At 53.3% G+C, this 16,730-nt stretch overlaps 2 protein-coding genes across 4 annotated transcripts; one reads left to right on the plus strand and one right to left on the minus strand.

The window, feature by feature from the left end:
* Positions 1-801: 801 nt before the first annotated feature.
* zhx3b (zinc fingers and homeoboxes 3b) lies at positions 802-10,354 on the minus strand. Of its 2 annotated transcripts, none has more exons than XM_027028264.3 (3): positions 10,232-10,354; positions 1,964-5,398; positions 802-1,453 (listed from the first exon to the last, which is right to left on the minus strand). In XM_027028264.3, exons 2-3 carry the CDS (start codon positions 5,223-5,225, stop codon positions 1,443-1,445), a joined length of 3,273 nt encoding a protein of 1,090 aa, XP_026884065.2. In that variant the 5' UTR covers positions 5,226-5,398; positions 10,232-10,354; the 3' UTR covers positions 802-1,442. The 2 variants fall into 2 exon arrangements, with proteins under 2 accessions (XP_026884065.2, XP_026884064.2); XM_027028263.3 differs by having other exon boundaries at positions 10,018-10,325.
* rab5if (RAB5 interacting factor) lies at positions 7,061-16,687 on the plus strand. Of its 2 annotated transcripts, none has more exons than XM_035522363.2 (4): positions 7,061-7,195; positions 14,688-14,791; positions 15,051-15,180; positions 16,094-16,687. In XM_035522363.2, the coding sequence occupies exons 1-4, from the start codon at positions 7,109-7,111 to the stop codon at positions 16,133-16,135; spliced, it is 363 nt and encodes a 120-aa protein (XP_035378256.1). In that variant the 5' UTR covers positions 7,061-7,108; the 3' UTR covers positions 16,136-16,687. The 2 variants fall into 2 exon arrangements, with proteins under 2 accessions (XP_035378256.1, XP_026884067.3); XM_027028266.3 differs by lacking the exon at positions 7,061-7,195 and adding an exon at positions 11,343-11,617.
* Positions 16,688-16,730: the final 43 nt, after the last annotated feature.

A 16,730-nucleotide genomic window follows, 5' to 3' on the forward strand; every position in this document is an offset into this window, starting at 1 on the left:
CTCCCATGCATCACTATGCTATGTGTTAGTTTAGGCGATGCTAGAATGTTCTCTGGAGTTCACCTTTGACCTGTTTTGGTTCTGAGTGCAGAAGAGTTTTGGGAACACTTGTAGGAAGGGGCAGGGTTGCAGGCCCCAGATCTCTACAGGTTTCCGTAACTGGTTATTTTTATTGCATCCAGTGTGATGTTTCTCACGCTGAGCAAGGAATGCTGGGAAAAGGGTCCAGTAATAACAGCGGGTTGACTCTCCCAGTCTCATCGCGCCGAACCTACAGCCGGGAACCGCCAACGGTTCTTTTGTGCAATATGAATTTGCGTAATCTTGCGTAATCAGAGTTCCAGACAGTCCGGTTCCAGACGTGCAGGCTTCCTCGACGTTTTAGTCACAAAGGAAGTGGGAAAGTTGTAGTCCCCGCCCACCAGTACCAACTCTTATGCCCTCTCGGCCGGCGCATGCGCTGACCCCCGACCCTTGCTGCGTACCAGTCCTACTTCTAGCATGTCTCTGTGTGTCCCGGTGTGGGGGCGCGCACACGCACGCATATTAAGGAGAAACCCCTTGTTGGACATGTATGCCTTTTTAAAACTTTGTTTCAGACATCACTGTTTGTTATCAGTGCTCTTATTTACAAACAAAGCCTTTTTCTGTAATGTGCCTATGCTATACTGGGAGGAAAGTATACATTTTCATTTTGCCTTTCATATGAAACATATTCAAACCTGAGAATTAAATAAAGTAACTATTCAACGACGATGAGCTGGCTGAAAATCTCTCAACGGAGCGCTGTGCCACCACACGTTTGTTACATTTTCATTTATTCTGCAAATATGTGTAAAAATGATACAACAGTCCTAGGAGCTTGAAACAAACAGCATCTGTTTTTGTTTTAGTACAAGATGACGATACTTTAACTGTAGAGTACAGATAAGCATCTCCCGGACCCCTGTGGCCCTCCGGGACTTATCAACAAGAAAAGAAAAGGGCTCCACAGTGAGCTGTGCAGTGTGAAAATCGTACCTCGAATCTACCAAATGTTTACCGGGAAACACACTCCCCTCTACGTCACTTCCTGTCCAGCAGTTCGAGTCGGAGGACGGCCGGCCTGGCCGAGGTCGCCGCTCGCCTCTCGAAATCTCAGCTGCTTCTCTCTTTGGAACAGAAATCCCTTTGCTTCTTGCCCTCCCAACCCCCCAAAAAACCCCCAAAACAAAGCCCAGTCTGGCTGGAGTAGTGACACAGGTGAGCGTCCCCTGCGTACCCCTGCTTCTCAGCCTGGGTAACCCCAAGGCGCTGAAGGCATGATGTGCCCGCGGCGTCCTCTGATGATACTGTCGCAATCACATCTGCCATTTACACAGAACTCGGACGCGACGCGCCCACCTGTGCTGTAGATCCCACAGGTGCCGCGACTTTCCCACCTCTCGATCACACGCAGTCCTTCAGTCACGCCCTGGAACACACACACACACACACACACACGTTATGATAGGACTCCCTCAGTCATTTTGCCCCAGTTATAAAGCGATAACGCAGGTACACAACACACATGAACCGCGCCAGACAGATCAGTAACATGCCAACACTTAAAAGTAAAGTTACAGTTGTGTATGATTAAAATGGAAACAAGTTTTGGATTTAAATGAACATTAATAAAGCATAAAAAAAAAAAAAAACTCCGTATGAGGTGAAGTCCTGTTCCTGCTGCCTCTGAGCCCACCGAACCTGAGCGCGAACTGGTTTAAACTGGTTTACCCACTCCTGACGAACCTTTTTTTCTTTACTGAGGTTATATCACCCTTGCTCACATGATTCTCCCAACTGAAAGCAAGGCAAAAGTACAAGCAGTAATAATGTAAACAGACCCTGACGAGCAGGTTTCAAAATGCTGTTTAACTTCTGTGTTCAATGTCCCATCATTTTCACACAGCATAACCCAATGACCACAACAGACGGGCCTCACCTTGCTTCTCACTGGTAGCTGCGTGTGCAGCTGTCTTCTCCGCGGTCTGATCTCCTGCAGCAACGTTGCTCTGGTTCGCCTTCACATCCGTGTCTTCCTGCTGTGCTGATTTTTGGGACGCTTTGCCCTTGGCGACCGAGGACACGGCCTTGGTCTCTGTGGCTTCCGTTTCGTCGGGCTTTCTGCTCCCTGTCGGCGGGGGCCCTTTCGCTCGTCTGGCGAACCACCTCCTGACCAGCTCCTCACCCAGGCCGCTAGCCGTGGCCAGCTCCTCCACCTGCTCCTCGGCGAGCTTGCCGTGCGCCTCCAAGTGCTCGCGGAGGGGAGCGACGTCCGCGTTCGCAAAGTCCTCCTCGTCCACCATGGACTGGTAGCTCTCGAGCCACTTCAGCTGACCGTTCTTGAGGACGTAGCGGCAGTCCCCAAACCAGCGCACCACCTCGGGGCGGGGGAGGCCGGTCCTGGCGATCAGCTCGTTGTACAGCGCGCTGCTGGGCCAGTGGGTGCGTGCGAAGGCCTGCTTCAGCAGGTGGAGCTGCTCCGGTGTCTTCTTACCTCGGTACGGTGCCTGAGACAGGAGCGGCGGAGGAACCTTCGGTGTCTCTGGGGTCGTCTGGGGTCCTTCGCCTTTTCCGTTGGACTCGGTGACTTTGAGCATTTTGAGGTTGATCTTTATTGGGTTCACCTTCGGCTCTGTTCCGGACACGTCGTCCTTGTGTTTCTCATCTTTCAGCTGCTGCTGCGTTTCCGAGGACGACGATTCCTCATCACCTCGGCTCCCCTCTGCTGTCTCCTTAAACGCGTCTTTCCTCCCGTTTTCGCTCGCTCCCTCTTCCTCGTCTAGCTGCTCCTCCTCCTCCCGCTCGGCCCTTTCCAGCTCTTCCTTTTTCTTCTCCGCGGCCACCCTCTTCCGTCGCTCGGCAAACCAGCCGTGGATCTCGCGCCGAGTCATTTTGGTCTCGGCCCGTAGCCTGTCCACCTCTTCCCCGGATGGGTCGGGGTTCTGGCCGAAGCTGGCCTCCAGGGCGCGGACCTGGTGCGGCTCCCTCTCTTTGTAACGGATCGCCGTGAAGTCCGGCGAGGGTGGCCGAGGGGGACGCCGCGTCGGCGTGGGCGGAGTCGTCTGCTGCTGCTGCTGCCGCGGAGGGCTCAGGGGCATCTGTTGGGGTGTCCGGGGCCTCTCCGATATCACGGCACTGTCTGGAAGCTCGGCGGCAGGGGCGGAAGAGAACGCACAGCTCCCGGCGGAACTGCCGGTGGTCTGACCGCCGGTGCTCGACCTTGCGCCCTTGAGGTTGCGGAAATGGTATCGGCGGTCGCTGAACCACTTCCTCACCTCCCGCACGGTCAGGCCGGTGAGGCTCGTGAGCCGGTCCACCTCCTCTTGATTGGGGAACTGGCTGACGAGGAAACTCTCCTTTAAGGCGGACAGCTGCTCTTGGGACTTTTTGGCCTTGTAAAAGCTGGGGTCCAGGAAGCTGGTGGTGGGGAGGGTGCGCGAGTTGGCAGAGGCTGGCGACGGGCTGTCCGCCTTGCTGGGGATGCAGCCAATGGTTGCCAGGGCGCCGGCTGGGCTAGTGATGACCGTACCGCCGGGACTGGCGTTACCGCCGCGCTTGGTGTCGTCACCGGTACCTTTAGCGTCGGTGCCGCCGTCTGTGCTACACTTTGAAATGTTGCTTTTAAGGTTAGTGCTGTTTTTGTTGCCATTTACTGCTTTGATGATGTTGTTGTTGTTGCTAGGCACGCTGACTTTACTATTGCTGTTGCCGCTGACGCTGATCACACTCGCGGGGGTGCTGACGCTACTGATGACGCTGCTCGTGCTGCTGCTGCTAGCGCCGTTGCTAACGGCGAAGTTGGCGCTGTTGCTGCTCCCGACGGCACCCACCACCACGCCGAGCCCCTTATCGGCCATCAGGGCGGCGGCAGGCTTCGCCTGCATCGGGGGCTTGGCGGCGGCCTGGGGCTTGGGCGTCAGAGCCAGGGCCACGGGGGTGCTGCCCACCTGAATCCCGTTAGCCATCATGGGCTGGGTGACTATCACCCCTCCTTGGCCAACCAGGCTTCCCTGCAAAATGTGAGGGATGCCGGGGGTCCCCAGCGAGGCCGGCAGGACGGCGATGGTCTGCTGGGCGGTGCCGTGGTGCGGCTGGCGCTGCTGTGCGCCAGCAGGGGGCGCCGTCTGTATGATGGTGTTGAACATCTTCCGGCGGGCGTCCTCTATCTCCTCCGGGGACCAGCTGATTCCTTGCTTAAGCCTCTGCGCTGTAAACCAGATTTTTATTTGCTCCTCTGGGTACTTGGTGACCACGGTCAGGTAGCACAGCTCTGCCTTGGTGGGGTAGGGGAACTTGCTGAAGGAGGTCTTCAGGAAGCTGCTGCTGTCCATGGACGCGTTGTAAGTGGGAATGCTGCTGAGCGGAATCATCACCTTTGGCAGATTCTTGGAGCCTGACGAGGACGAGGACAGCGTGAGGGACGATGACTGCTGGTTGAGACTCCTGTTCTGAACCACGGAGACCACCTGCGTGATGGCCGTCTTCAGCATGGGCAAAGCCCCAGAGCCGTTGACGATCTGGATGGCGGAAGGTAGGCTGACTTTGCTTGCCGCTCCGTTGTGAACAATCGTGGGGACGTGAGTGACCGTCACTGGCGGAGAGTCTATCGACTCCGCCTGCTTGGCAGCCTCGTCCGTGGCAGCGTGGGAAACTACGATCCTCTTGGGTTCCGACTTACCTTTCAGCATTTTCATGATTGGCGTTTTTGTAATGGAGATCTCCGAATCTTTGGCGCTGGTGCTTTCACCAGGGCCCACGACCAGGTTCTGCTCCACCGTGACCTTCCGGTCTTTCTTCTTTAGCTGGAGCGTGGTGGTCAGCGTGCTCGGGTGCACGCGAGCGTTGTGCAAGGCCAGGCCTTCGAACTTGGCCGCGCTCACCCCGCAGTCTGCGCAGAAGAAGGATGGATCCGAGCGGAACTCCGGGTGCCCGCTGTAGACGTGGTCCAGGAAGAGGTTCAGGTCCTGGGTCTCAAAACGGCAGGGCCTGCAGACGTAGGTGCCGGTGTCTTTGTTCACGTCGCCTGTGTCCTGTCCGGAGGACTCTCCCAGACCGTGGAAGCCCTTTCCGACGCCCTCGTCCTTGGAGAAGCTGCAGTCTCTGGACGAGGGCGAGTCGCAGCCCTGCTCGACGTCCTCGTGCAGGTGCAGCGTCTTCACGGGGATCATGCATGGGACTGTGGACTTCCGCTTGCTAGCCATGGCTCTTGATAAGGTAACTCCACTGAAATTCCTTTACCTGACTTGGACTCCACCCTTATAGTCTGTCTGTGGACAGGAAGTTGGCGTGGAACATGACGGTCAGTCCACGATGACTATTTGTCCTCTTTTTTGTTTTGTTTTTTGAACGGGTTGTGTTTAAGGCATCACAAAATCTGCAAGTGAAGAAAAAAGGTTTGTTAGCAGTTGCGTGACAAGACGATGTCCCAGTTTGCATTGATTCTGAGCTAAAAACACTGATGTAACTGAATCACTGACGAAACAGAACTAGCTGCAAATAAAGTGATGAGACCGAGTGGATCACTGGGTTCTGCTGACGTGATGCAAACAGCAGACCTGCGCTGAGGCGGAGTGGCACCTCTCACGTCTCCAGCGCCAGGTTTCCAAGGAGCCGTTTACCAAGTGCTCGCAACCTGCCAAATGTCTGAAGGAACAGCGGCCCCGAGACAGAACCGCTTCTCGGCCAGGATTCAAACCCTACGAGCTGGGAGAAGACGCCTGTAGCGTGTAGAGAAAACGCGGACAGCCGGTTACGGAAGACACCTCACTACGTCCTATTTTTTTCCCCTGGCACTAGAGAAGATGCTGATTGGTCCACTGCTCAGAGAGTTTGATGGTCACAGACCCTTCCCCCCCCCCATCGCTGCTGACCTTGGACGGACTCGCCTGACGCGCGTCGTCTTCCCGTAAAAAGGATGAACACACGCACACTTCATGACCAGAGTTCAAACTGCACTCGCACTTCTACCTTTTAAAAAAGCTGAAAGTCCCGCTGTACTGCTCTGTCTCAGACCTCAGGGCAGTCTAGGCCTGCCAAAGCCAATAATGACCTGTACACAGGTCACAGTTCCCTGCCAGTGACCTGAACGACCTGTATGTAGGTCATGGCTCTCTGTTTAAGGCTGAAATGATTCTGAATTTCAAACACTCATTCACCGTGATTTTAGCCAAATGAGCGTAAAGCCGTGTCTCCAGCCTCTCTTCCCAAATGAACGCCTGCAGTCCTGAGTGTGTTGATGGAGAAAAGGGAGAAAGATTCCTTCTGCTAAGGGGCTACTCGTTTACGGATCTGTTCAGAGATGACCGGCTGATGCCACTAGGGTGACCTCCGCGCTGGGGGGCTGGTGGTAAAGACGTCACAATTAAGCACCGACGCACCACATCACACACGCTGCCAGACGGACCTGGGTGACGTCTCTGCAAGCAGCAACCAGCTCCACACCCCAGCCACGCTTCCGGAAAACCTTGATGGCCATTCCTCCTCCGTTCCTCACCAACTACTACAGATTCCCTCTGATCTCTTTAAGTAGTGTTTATAACCCCCCAAAAAAGATCCAGCACTGTGGAAGGAAGACGAAGACCCCCCTCCCTCCCTCCCTCCCTCCCTCCAGCACCCAGACGGACGTGACCTTTTTCTGGGCCGAGCTGCTAGCGTGCCGCTCGGTTCTGCATGACGGGGCAAGCTTCTGCCAAGAGTGCAGGGTCACATGACCGACACAAAGGGTTTGTGGAGTGGGCAGAGCCCACCATTCGTCACGTGGTCCGGGCCCGGGGGGGGGGTGGTGAGGAATGGGGGCTGGGCCGCCGTGAACGAGGGAACGAGCGCGTGTGCGTGTTTGTGCGCACGAGCGCGAATGTGTCGGGGGGGGGGGCGCTTGTGAACAAGTAGTAGAAGCAGAGAGGTGTTTTTGCAAGGAATTTTCTGCCCTGTTACCCCACCACACCCACTCCCCCTCCCCCCATCTAACAATCACATGGTCCCACCCTCCCCCACTGCCTCTCTGCCTCCCTCCCTCCCTCCCTCCCTCCCCCCGCACTCTCTTCCTCTCCTCTGGCACACTCTGAAGCTTCTGGAATGTTCCACCATGTCCTGTTCAGTCAGCAGCCAACCTGAGTCCCTGCGTGCTCGTCGGCTGGGCCCCGGGGGAAGGCAGCAGCCGCTCGGCTCCCAGGTACGAACGGCCCTCGCGCGCCGCCGGGACGCCTTCCAGCTCCCGTAACCGGACGCCCCGCATCTCGCATTCCGAGTCACCGCCGACGCGCCGCACGTCCTTCGTGAAACTCGCGTCTGTCCCCGGCTCGAAACAGCCCGCTGCGTGTTCTGCCCCAGTCTGTCTGAGTCACTGGCGAATTCTCCTCTGACTCATGAGGTTTCCAGAAAGACACGCAAGTCCAGCAGAACGCCAGCGGCGGAGACATCGTCGAGCCCGCCGACGCTGGTTAAGGGCGAGAAAAGACTAAACAAACTGCACGTAGGGTTCTGGACGGGGACAAACGCGGAGGCGTAAGGCCTGTTTAGGGAGATTCTCCACGATGTAGTCGTGTGGTGTGTCTCCCCTCGCCGTGCGGGCTCAACCCTTCACGGTACTGGGCTACGCTTGCCGTGCTGGGTTACACCCCCCCCCACCCTCGCCGTGCTCGGTTACACCCCCCCCCACGTCTGTCTATTTTAGGGTCACAGCACAATCGGGGCAGACCCCTCAAAATAGTGCGTGTGCACGTTCATTCTCCACGCTTGAAAACTCCCTCCAGATGGACAGGGTCTGGGGTGGCCACTTTCTCTGTCCGTTTCTCTCTCACACACACACACACACGCACGCGCGTCTGATTGTAGCACCCCTCCCCCACTCTGCCTCCCTTCAACAAGTTCGGCCCAGTCTGCCGGGAGACAGGTCGGCTACACCACTGGTGTGTTACTATCCCCATGGCAACCGGCCACCCTCAACCCCCCAGGCGCGCGCGCGCGTGCACACACACACACACACACACACACACACACACACACCCACACCCCCTTCAGTTCCTGGCTTTCACTGGCTTGGTTTTTCCGCAAGTGCTTGCGAGTGGAGATCTCGCCCTGCTTTAGTTTCCGAGCTCAGCGTCCACGTCTGAGGCTCCTAGGTGTGGGCGTCCCGCCCAGCCGCGTCGAGTCCGATGCGCACACGGACCTGCTCGCAACCTGGGCACGCGCGTGTTTGTCTCTGGGCGTACAGGTCCAACTAAAAGTGTGTATTTCCTTACTTCTATAAACACCTCGGGGCCGTTACCGTAGGAGACGAACAGCCCGGTTCCGGGGCTTGAGGAGGCTGTGCCGCGGTGTGACGGTTACGCGTGCGAGTCGAGCTGGCCGAGCGTTAGGTTCCAGATTAACTTCAGACCGCGGTTTGGCTTTTGGAAGGCGCGCGATGGGGCTACCGGTCAGCTGGGACCAGCACGTAAGGTGTTAAAGATCCGCTAGAAAGTAGAGGAGAGGAAAGATGGTGGAACTGCACGGACGCCGCTGTCCCACCTAAAATGGCCGACATCACCGTGTCTTACCCAGCGCCGGCTCCCACTGACCAGAAAAGAAACCGCCAGCGCACACACACACACAGACACGCCAGCCCAGGCTCGACCCGCGCACACACACACACACACACACGCCAGCCCAGGCTCGACCCGCGCACACACACAGACACGCCAGCCCAGGCTCGACCCGCGCACACACACACACACACACACACACACACACACCAGCCCAGGCTCGTCCCGCGCTCACGGCCTGCTCTCTGGGCCTCAGTCGGGGACCGTTCGGAGATTTGCGACCATTCTCTCTGGACTGTGGAATAAAAAGTGTCACACAAAAAACTACACAACACAAACATACAAAAGCAGTGATGGTCTAAGAGTTGCATTCTTCACATTTATTGTGATGGTTCGTTAAATTGACTGATTTCACATTTTTATAAGTCATACTTCGTGTCACACGGAACAGTTTAAAAACAAATCAGTTTCTCAGCAGACAACTTTGGGGCAATAAACACACACACCTCAAATGTCATAAGGCCCCAGGCTGCCAGTCACTGGTGAGGTGAGCGATCCCTCACAACATTAAACATCCAGCCCATGCGCTGGAGTTTTAATGCAGAACGCTTCATTAACGCGCCGGTCCTGCCCAGCAGGGACACCAAGTCCAGCAGCCCTACATACACACACACTTTCAGATAGACTAACTTTTTTTTTAAACTCACAGATGCAGCACTTAATGGCATATTAGGAAAAAATGAAGCAAACCTCACGGGGCCGCTCCCCAACGGTGATGTTTAACTTCACGTTTACCGTAACACACACCACATGCACAAGTCTGGCCCTTCACGTCACTGCGCTTGGCTGGGAACGTTATGACTGATCACCGAAGATGCGTTTATTCTAGGGACGCAAGACCGGCAGTCTCGTTTTGTTATCAACTAACGCAAACTTCACTCGCTCTTTTACGGACGTAAACACTTCCATCATCCGCAGCCTCGTGCACTGGGCTCGTAGACCCAGACTCCCGAAGTAACTCGAGCGGTTTTTTTTTTCTTCTTCCAAGCAACAGTGAGCGCTCTTCACCTCCCGCTCCGCGCAGGAGCCGTGAAAACACGCCACGGCCACTGCGCGGAATATGTGCTCCCGGTGCACGCGCAAAAAGCAGCGCTACACCGAGAGCACGGGCCCGTCCGTTCAGCGAAACGCCGACGCAACTTTCGACGTCGCGAAAGTGTTGCTGGCGCGGAACGCCCCGGCCGAACAGTCCCGCAGCGACCCGGCACGAGAAGCCAGACCAGACCCCAAAAACTAGACTCGCGCCCCCCCACCTACTGTCGCCATTTTGCACAGGACGCTGCGTGCAGCCGTACAAACCGCCGCCGCCTGCCGCATCAGCGGCATCGCACGCTCGCAGGCGCAACTTTGCGCCACAACCGCGCGGACACGTCGTGTCGGATGCTGGCCCAAACACTTAAACGCAACTTACCGCGCACTCGATCCGGGGCGCGCGTCACAAACACGCCAGAGAGACGGTCCGCTCCGCGACACAGCACACGCCCAGAAACCACGCGAGCCCGGGGCGGCGGGGAGCTGAGCGCGCCGCGGCTGCGAGATGCGACAAAAAGGGGGCCCTCGCGCTCCTGTTTATTCGGACCGATCTCGGTTGAAAGAGAGGGGAAAAGAAACCACGACGCACGTACCCGGGGGAAGGGCACGTGACCGGAGCGTCACTGCCTACCGAAGCCCTGATCAACGCGAGCTCGTGAAGCGGCTCCGGAGGGGTACGTTAGCGCGAGGCACGTTTGGAGCGTAGCACGGAGCCTTCGGTCTGCACCCTAAAACCAAGGAGGCGTCGTTAGTGGGGGTGTGCAGGCCGCGCGGGGCTCTCGCGGGGCTCTCGCGCAGGCACGGGCAGGCGTGCGTCACGTAAAAGCACCGTGCTTCTAATTGATAACGTAGGGCGCGCGAGTTTGTGTGTTTGTATGTCATTTTAGCGGTTGTGTGTCCCGAAGACATTAATTCACATGACATAGATTTTGTGTCGCAGAAACACACGTGTAATCTGTGTAAGATACAACACAGAAATAAAGGCTGACTGTGTTAGTAATCCCAGCTCTACATGAAAGGCCCCCCCGTTATCGCGGAGACCGTGTGGAAAGGTGGGCTACCACGGTGGTCTTAGCAGCATGAGCCAAAAGGGACATTTGGACGTTTAGGTCAAAAATAATATAATTTAAGGATAGTAGAGCATCACTGATGCTCAGACATAGTGACACCATTCATTCATCCATTTGTGTTGCTCACTATCCGTTGTAAATATAGCTGTTATTGATTTTAGCAGATGGTCATTTAAAAATGCAAAAATGAACTATAAATGAACTGGTTCGTCTAGCAGTCTGTCCTCTGCGGGTAGGCCTGCTACTGTGGTATGGAGATTTATTATGTGAGCTGCTACAGACCCACACACAAGAAAAGAAGAAAACACGTTAACAGTCCAGCATAACGACAGCACACTGAACTCATGTTAGCCGGCTGAGCACACAGGAACGTCCACCACTATGTGTGTAGTGTTTCAGGCTGCTAGAATTGTGGATTATGCTGAAACACTGTTTTAAAATATGCAGTGTTTGTTTGTTTTTGTGCGACGGAAACGTTCCCTCACTCACACACGAATCAGCGTCATGCTGCAGCACTCACTGGCGACCTGCAGAGGGCGCGCTCGTCCTCTCAGCGCTAACACGCAAGCGCCTGATTGGCGGAGAGTGCAGACGTCGCACTCGCTGATTGGACGCTACGGCAGGGTCGAGACCCCTGCGCACATGCGCAGTCGGCGGACCGCTAGCGGCGTCGCTGTTAGGTGTCAGCAGTGTCTCGTGCTGGCTCGGTAGTTCACGGTCCGCTGAGGGACGTTAACGTTACGTGACGCCGTTATTAACGGGGAGACGCGTTTGTTAACGGAGGATTCGTACGTGTGGAGGATGACTAACGGCTCTAAGAGGAAAGAAGACGCGCACGAAGCCAACGGGGGTGCGAGACCGTCCGCGTGGAGCAAGGCGCTCAGCGGAAAATCCGTGTGGCACGAGAAGGTTAGTGGCTGGCTCTCCGGTTAGCGCGAGAGGGTCCGTAGGATAGCCGTGTCTCCGGTTAGCGCGAGAGGGTCCGTAGGTTAGCCGGGTCTCCGGTTAGCGCGAGAGGGTCCGCAGGTTAGCCGGGTCTCCGGTTAGCGCGAGAGGGTCCGCAGGTTAGCCGGGTCTCCGGTTAGCGCGAGAGGGTCCGCAGGTTAGCCGGGTCTCCGGTTAGCGCGAGAGGGTCCGCAGGTTAGCCGGGTCTCCGGTTAGCGCGAGAGGGTCCGCAGGTTAGCCGGGTCTCCGGTTAGCGCGAGAGGGTCCGCAGGTTAGCCGGGTCTCCGGTTAGCGCGAGAGGGTCCGCAGGTTAGCCGGGTCTCCGGTTAGCGCGAGAGGGTCCGCAGGTTAGCCGGGTCTCCGGTTAGCGCGAGAGGGTCCGCAGGTTAGCCGGGTCTCCGGTTAGCGCGAGAGGGTCCGCAGGTTAGCCGTGTCTCCGGTTAGCGCGAGAGCGTCCGCAGGTTAGCCGTGTCTCCGGTTAGCGCCAGAGGGTCCGCAGGTTAGCCGTGTCTCCGGTTAGCGCCAGAGGGTCCGCAGGTTAGCCGGGTCTCCGGTTAGCGCCAGAGGGTCCGCAGGTTAGCCGTGTCTCCGGTTAGCGCGAGAGGGTCCGCAGGTTAGCCGTGTCTCCGGTTAGCGCGAGAGGGTCCGCAGGTTAGCCGTGTCTCCGGTTAGCGCGAGAGGGTCCGCAGGTTAGCCGGGTCTCCGGTAGCACACCAACACTGCTGCGATAGTCCCTTAAGAGAGCTTCATAGGATCCATTGCGACGTTCAGTCGTTATTTTTGGTCTCAAACTCTGTGTGTCACGGCACCTCGCTGGCTGGGTTAGTTAATATGGGTTATTTGAGGTAATCTGGGTCAACTGAGTTATTTGAGGTAATCTGGGTCATCTGTGTTGTCTAATTTTGTACCACTGGCTCGGTAATGTTACCTGCCAATGCGTTCAAGTGAAGTTGCGAGATCCTGACGGATTTAAACTGGGAATCTCCCGTAAATGTTATCACAGGAGTGCTTCGTTTTAGACCTGCTAACTAACTGATTAGTTAATTGGTTCAGCTGTGCTCTCCTGATTTGTTTATCCCTAGATCTCCTTTACCGAGCTAGCGATGGCTACCAGTCCTGCTTCGGATCATGTAGCTGACCTACCTGACATAGCTGACCTAGTTAATCTAACCTATCTGATCTACCTGACCTGACCTACAGTGCATCCGGAAAGTATTCACAGCGCTTCACTTTTTCCACATGTTATGTTACAGTCTCAAAATTCTACACACAATACCCCACACAATAATGACAAAGTGAAAAAAGTTTGTTTGGAATTTTTGAAAGTTTATTAAAAATACCCCCCCCAAAGAATTACATTTACTTAAGTATTCACAGCCTTTGCTCAATACTTTGTTGACGCACCTTTGGCAGCAATTACAGTCGCAAGTCTTTCTGATTATGATGCTACAAGCTTGGCACACCTATTTTTGGGCAGGTTCTCCCATTCTTCTTTGCAGAACCTCTCAAGCTCCATCAGGTTGGATGGGGAGCGTTGGGGCACAGCCATTTTCAGATCTCTCCAGAGATGTTCAATCGGGTTCAAGTCTGGGCTCTGGCTGGGCCACTAAAGAACATTCACGTAGTGGTCCCGAACTGTGTGCTTAGGGTCGTTGTCCTGTTGGAAGATGAACCTTCGCTCCAGTCTGATGTCCAGAGCACTCTGGAGCAGGTTTTCTTCAAGGATGTCTCTGTAGATTGCTGCATTCACCTTTCCCTCGACCCTGACTAGTCTCCCAGTTCCTGCTGCTGAAAAACAACCCCACAGCATGATGCTGCCACCAGCATGCTTCACTGTATTGGCCAGGTGACGAGTGGTGCCTGGTTTCCTCCAGACATGACGCTTGGCAGTCAGGCCAAAGAGTTCAATGTTTGTTTCATCAGACCAGGGAATTTTGTTTCTCATGGTCTGAGAGTCCTTCAGGTGCCTTTTGACAAACTCCAAGCTGGCTCTCATGCCTTTTACTGAGGAGTGGCTTCTGTCTGGCCACTCTACCATACAGGCCTGATTGGTGGAGTGCTGCAGAAATGGTTGTCTTTCTGGAAGGTTCTCCTCTCTCCACAGAGCAATGCTGAAGCTCTGTCAGAGTGACCCTTGTGTTTTGTTCACCTCCCTGACTAAGGCCCCTCTACCCCAATCACTCAGATTGGCCGGGCGGCCAGCTCTAGGAAGAGTCCTGGTGGTTCCAAACGTCTTCCATTTATGGATGATGGAGGCCACTGTGCTCACTGGGATCTTCAATGCTGCAGAAGTTTTTCTGTACCCTTCCCCTGATCTGTGCCGCGATACAATCCTGTCTCGGAGGTCTACAGACAATTCCTTGGATGACTTGGTTTGTGTGCTGACATGTACTGTCAACTATGGGACCTTATACAGACAGGTGCGTGCCTTTCCAAATCGTGTCCAATCAACTGGATTTATCACAGGTGGACTCCAGTCAAGTTGTCGATACAACTGAAGGATGATCAGTGGAAACAGGATGCACCTCAAGTGTCATGGCAAAGGCCGTGAATGCTTATGTACATGTGATTTATTTTTTTTAATTTTTAATCAATTTGCAACAATTCCAAACAAACCTTTTTCACTTTGTCATTGTAGGGTATTGTGTTTTTGAGGGGAAAAATGAATTTAATCCATTTTGGAATAAGGCTGTAACAGCGCTGTGAATACTTTCCAGATGCACTGTAGCTGACCTAGCCTAGCTGACCTAGCTAAACTGCCAATATTAGTCCATGAAATCTGACGTGCTGTCAGGTCTGCTATAACCTAAGTTGGAGTAAACGGGTGTGTGCGTGCTCTGTGTGGAGAGTGTCGTTTCACAGTAAGTCTTGGGAAAACATTTAGTAACTGAAGCTAATTTACTTTAAGTTCAAACTGCTGTTTAAAAAATTATGCCATTTATCTTGTGAACTGAAGTTTTAATCAGGACTGTCGTTTTCCCCAATGCCTTCACGTTGCCCGTGTTAACTGCGATGAATGACGTTCTCTTTGCAGGATGAGTTTTTAGACGTTGTCTACTGGTTCCGACAAATCATCGCTGTTGTTCTCGGAGTCATATGGGGCGTTGCGCCGCTGAAGGGATTCCTTGGCATTGCCATGTGGGTATCCGTCCTGAAAATAACCGTCATACTGTTGTGATGACCGCTGTAATTAATAAAAATGCACACCAATAATCTGGAAAGTCTGGCGTTCATGGCCCGCGAAGATTTTTTTCTGATTCATCAGGTGACTCGTTTGTATTTCAGCCATTTGCAATCGGTATTGAAAGGGGCAGTATCATGATGACCATTAACAATTGATATGCCGCCCAGAAACAAAGTGAGCGCTGGGGTTTGACTGTTTTTGTGTGTCTTGCAGATTCTGCATCATCAACGCGGGCGTGCTGTATGTTTACTTCAGCAGTTTCCAACAGGTGGATGAGGAGGAATATGGGGGCATGTGGGAGCTCACCAAAGAAGGCTTCATGACCTCCTTCGCGTTATTCCTGGTAACCGTGTATCTTCTCTGTTAATGGCTGACGGCCGTGAGGATTTTGCTCTGCCAGGGTGTCAGTAGCTTGGCAGTTTAACGGAGCATTTTGGTGCTTACCGTAATGGTCATATTTTTAAAAATGTCACAAAATGTATACAAATGTCTTCGTATTTAATGGCAACCTTTGTTTGCTGGGTTGTTTGACTTCATCCATGAAAAGAGAGTTTTTCCTGAGATGTTCTGCAGCCTTAAAGGGATAACAGAACTGTTAGTGTACCGAAAACAAACAAAAGGGGTTGAAACCGTATCAAAACGTGCAAATGCACAATCGCTCCTTTCTTCTGAGGGTCTGTGAGATGCTACCGCTGGTTTTCTGAGTCAAACTCAGTGTCTTGTAGTGGTTGTCGATTAATTGCAGAATTCTTTTTGCAGACACGTGCAATTTTTTAGTTCTGAAATAAAGCTCCAAAAATTGAATCAGCCCTTGACCAAGTTTTGAGTTAACCGTTTTTGCTAGATTGCTTACAACAGCACTGTAGTCAAACTCCATACGTCATCTCCGTCGTGCATGTGGTGATATGACTGTCATTTGTCTTAGTGGACACACTTATTTGGTTCTGTTTAATAAGAACTGGAATGTATGTTGGTTGATTTGACACTGATTCACAATGTTTGTTTATTTTTTGTGGTTTCAGATAATATGTAATAAACTGTGTGCATTTTGGGTGATAAATTCATGTTGCATAATATATGCATTTGTCATATAAGTGGAAGTATACTGTAGAGTTATGTGATTAATCTATTTTCAACTATATTTAGAGACATTTTCTTTAGTAGCTTATTCAGTTTTTCGTAACACTTTTCTATATTGTTTCTTGTATGACTTTCTCTCAGCATGTCACACTGCTGCTATGACTGGTGTGTTTCAGGTGGTGTGGATCATATTCTACACAGCGCTACACTATGACTGAGAGCCTGAAGAGAATCCGTTCAGAAGCACGATGAACGTTTCATTTAAAATGGGAGGCTGGAATCGGCAGCGTCTCTAGGTTACCAGCGACATGTCAGGACCTTGGGGCTGAAGTGCGTTATGGGTAAACCGACAGACTTCTGATCCATGGGTCATGAGTATTAAGCTAAAACAATCCACTGCACTGCCAGGTTTCATGAGTCAATGTTTTTACTTCTGCATTTTTTCCCTTGAAATTAACTTACATTTTGTTTCTTATTTCACTCCTAAATCAAATACTTACCTGATGTTCTGGTGTAATTAAGGCATGTGTAAATTCTGTATAGTTTCCGTTTTATCACAGCTGCAGTGAAATGATTTTGTATTTTGTCCTTCCTCCAATGTGATTGTACTTCTCAGTATTTTATAGCGTATTATCAGAAGTGCGCATCTCCTCGGCAGTGTGTAGTACTCCACCTGGTACACGGGCGGAGGAGACGCTGTATGTTCTGGTTGGGTTTTTCTGAGGAGTCCAATTAAAATGCGGGCTTTGCCAGCCCTGGCTTTTCCAACAGACGTGGCATTGGTTTTTGACCCGGAGCGAGTGGCATTTGGCA

Source organism: Electrophorus electricus, chromosome 24 (assembly GCF_041902795.1).
Source record: "Electrophorus electricus isolate QZ-2024a chromosome 24, ASM4190279v1, whole genome shotgun sequence".
In the NCBI taxonomy this organism is placed as follows: domain Eukaryota; kingdom Metazoa; phylum Chordata; class Actinopteri; order Gymnotiformes; family Gymnotidae; genus Electrophorus; species Electrophorus electricus.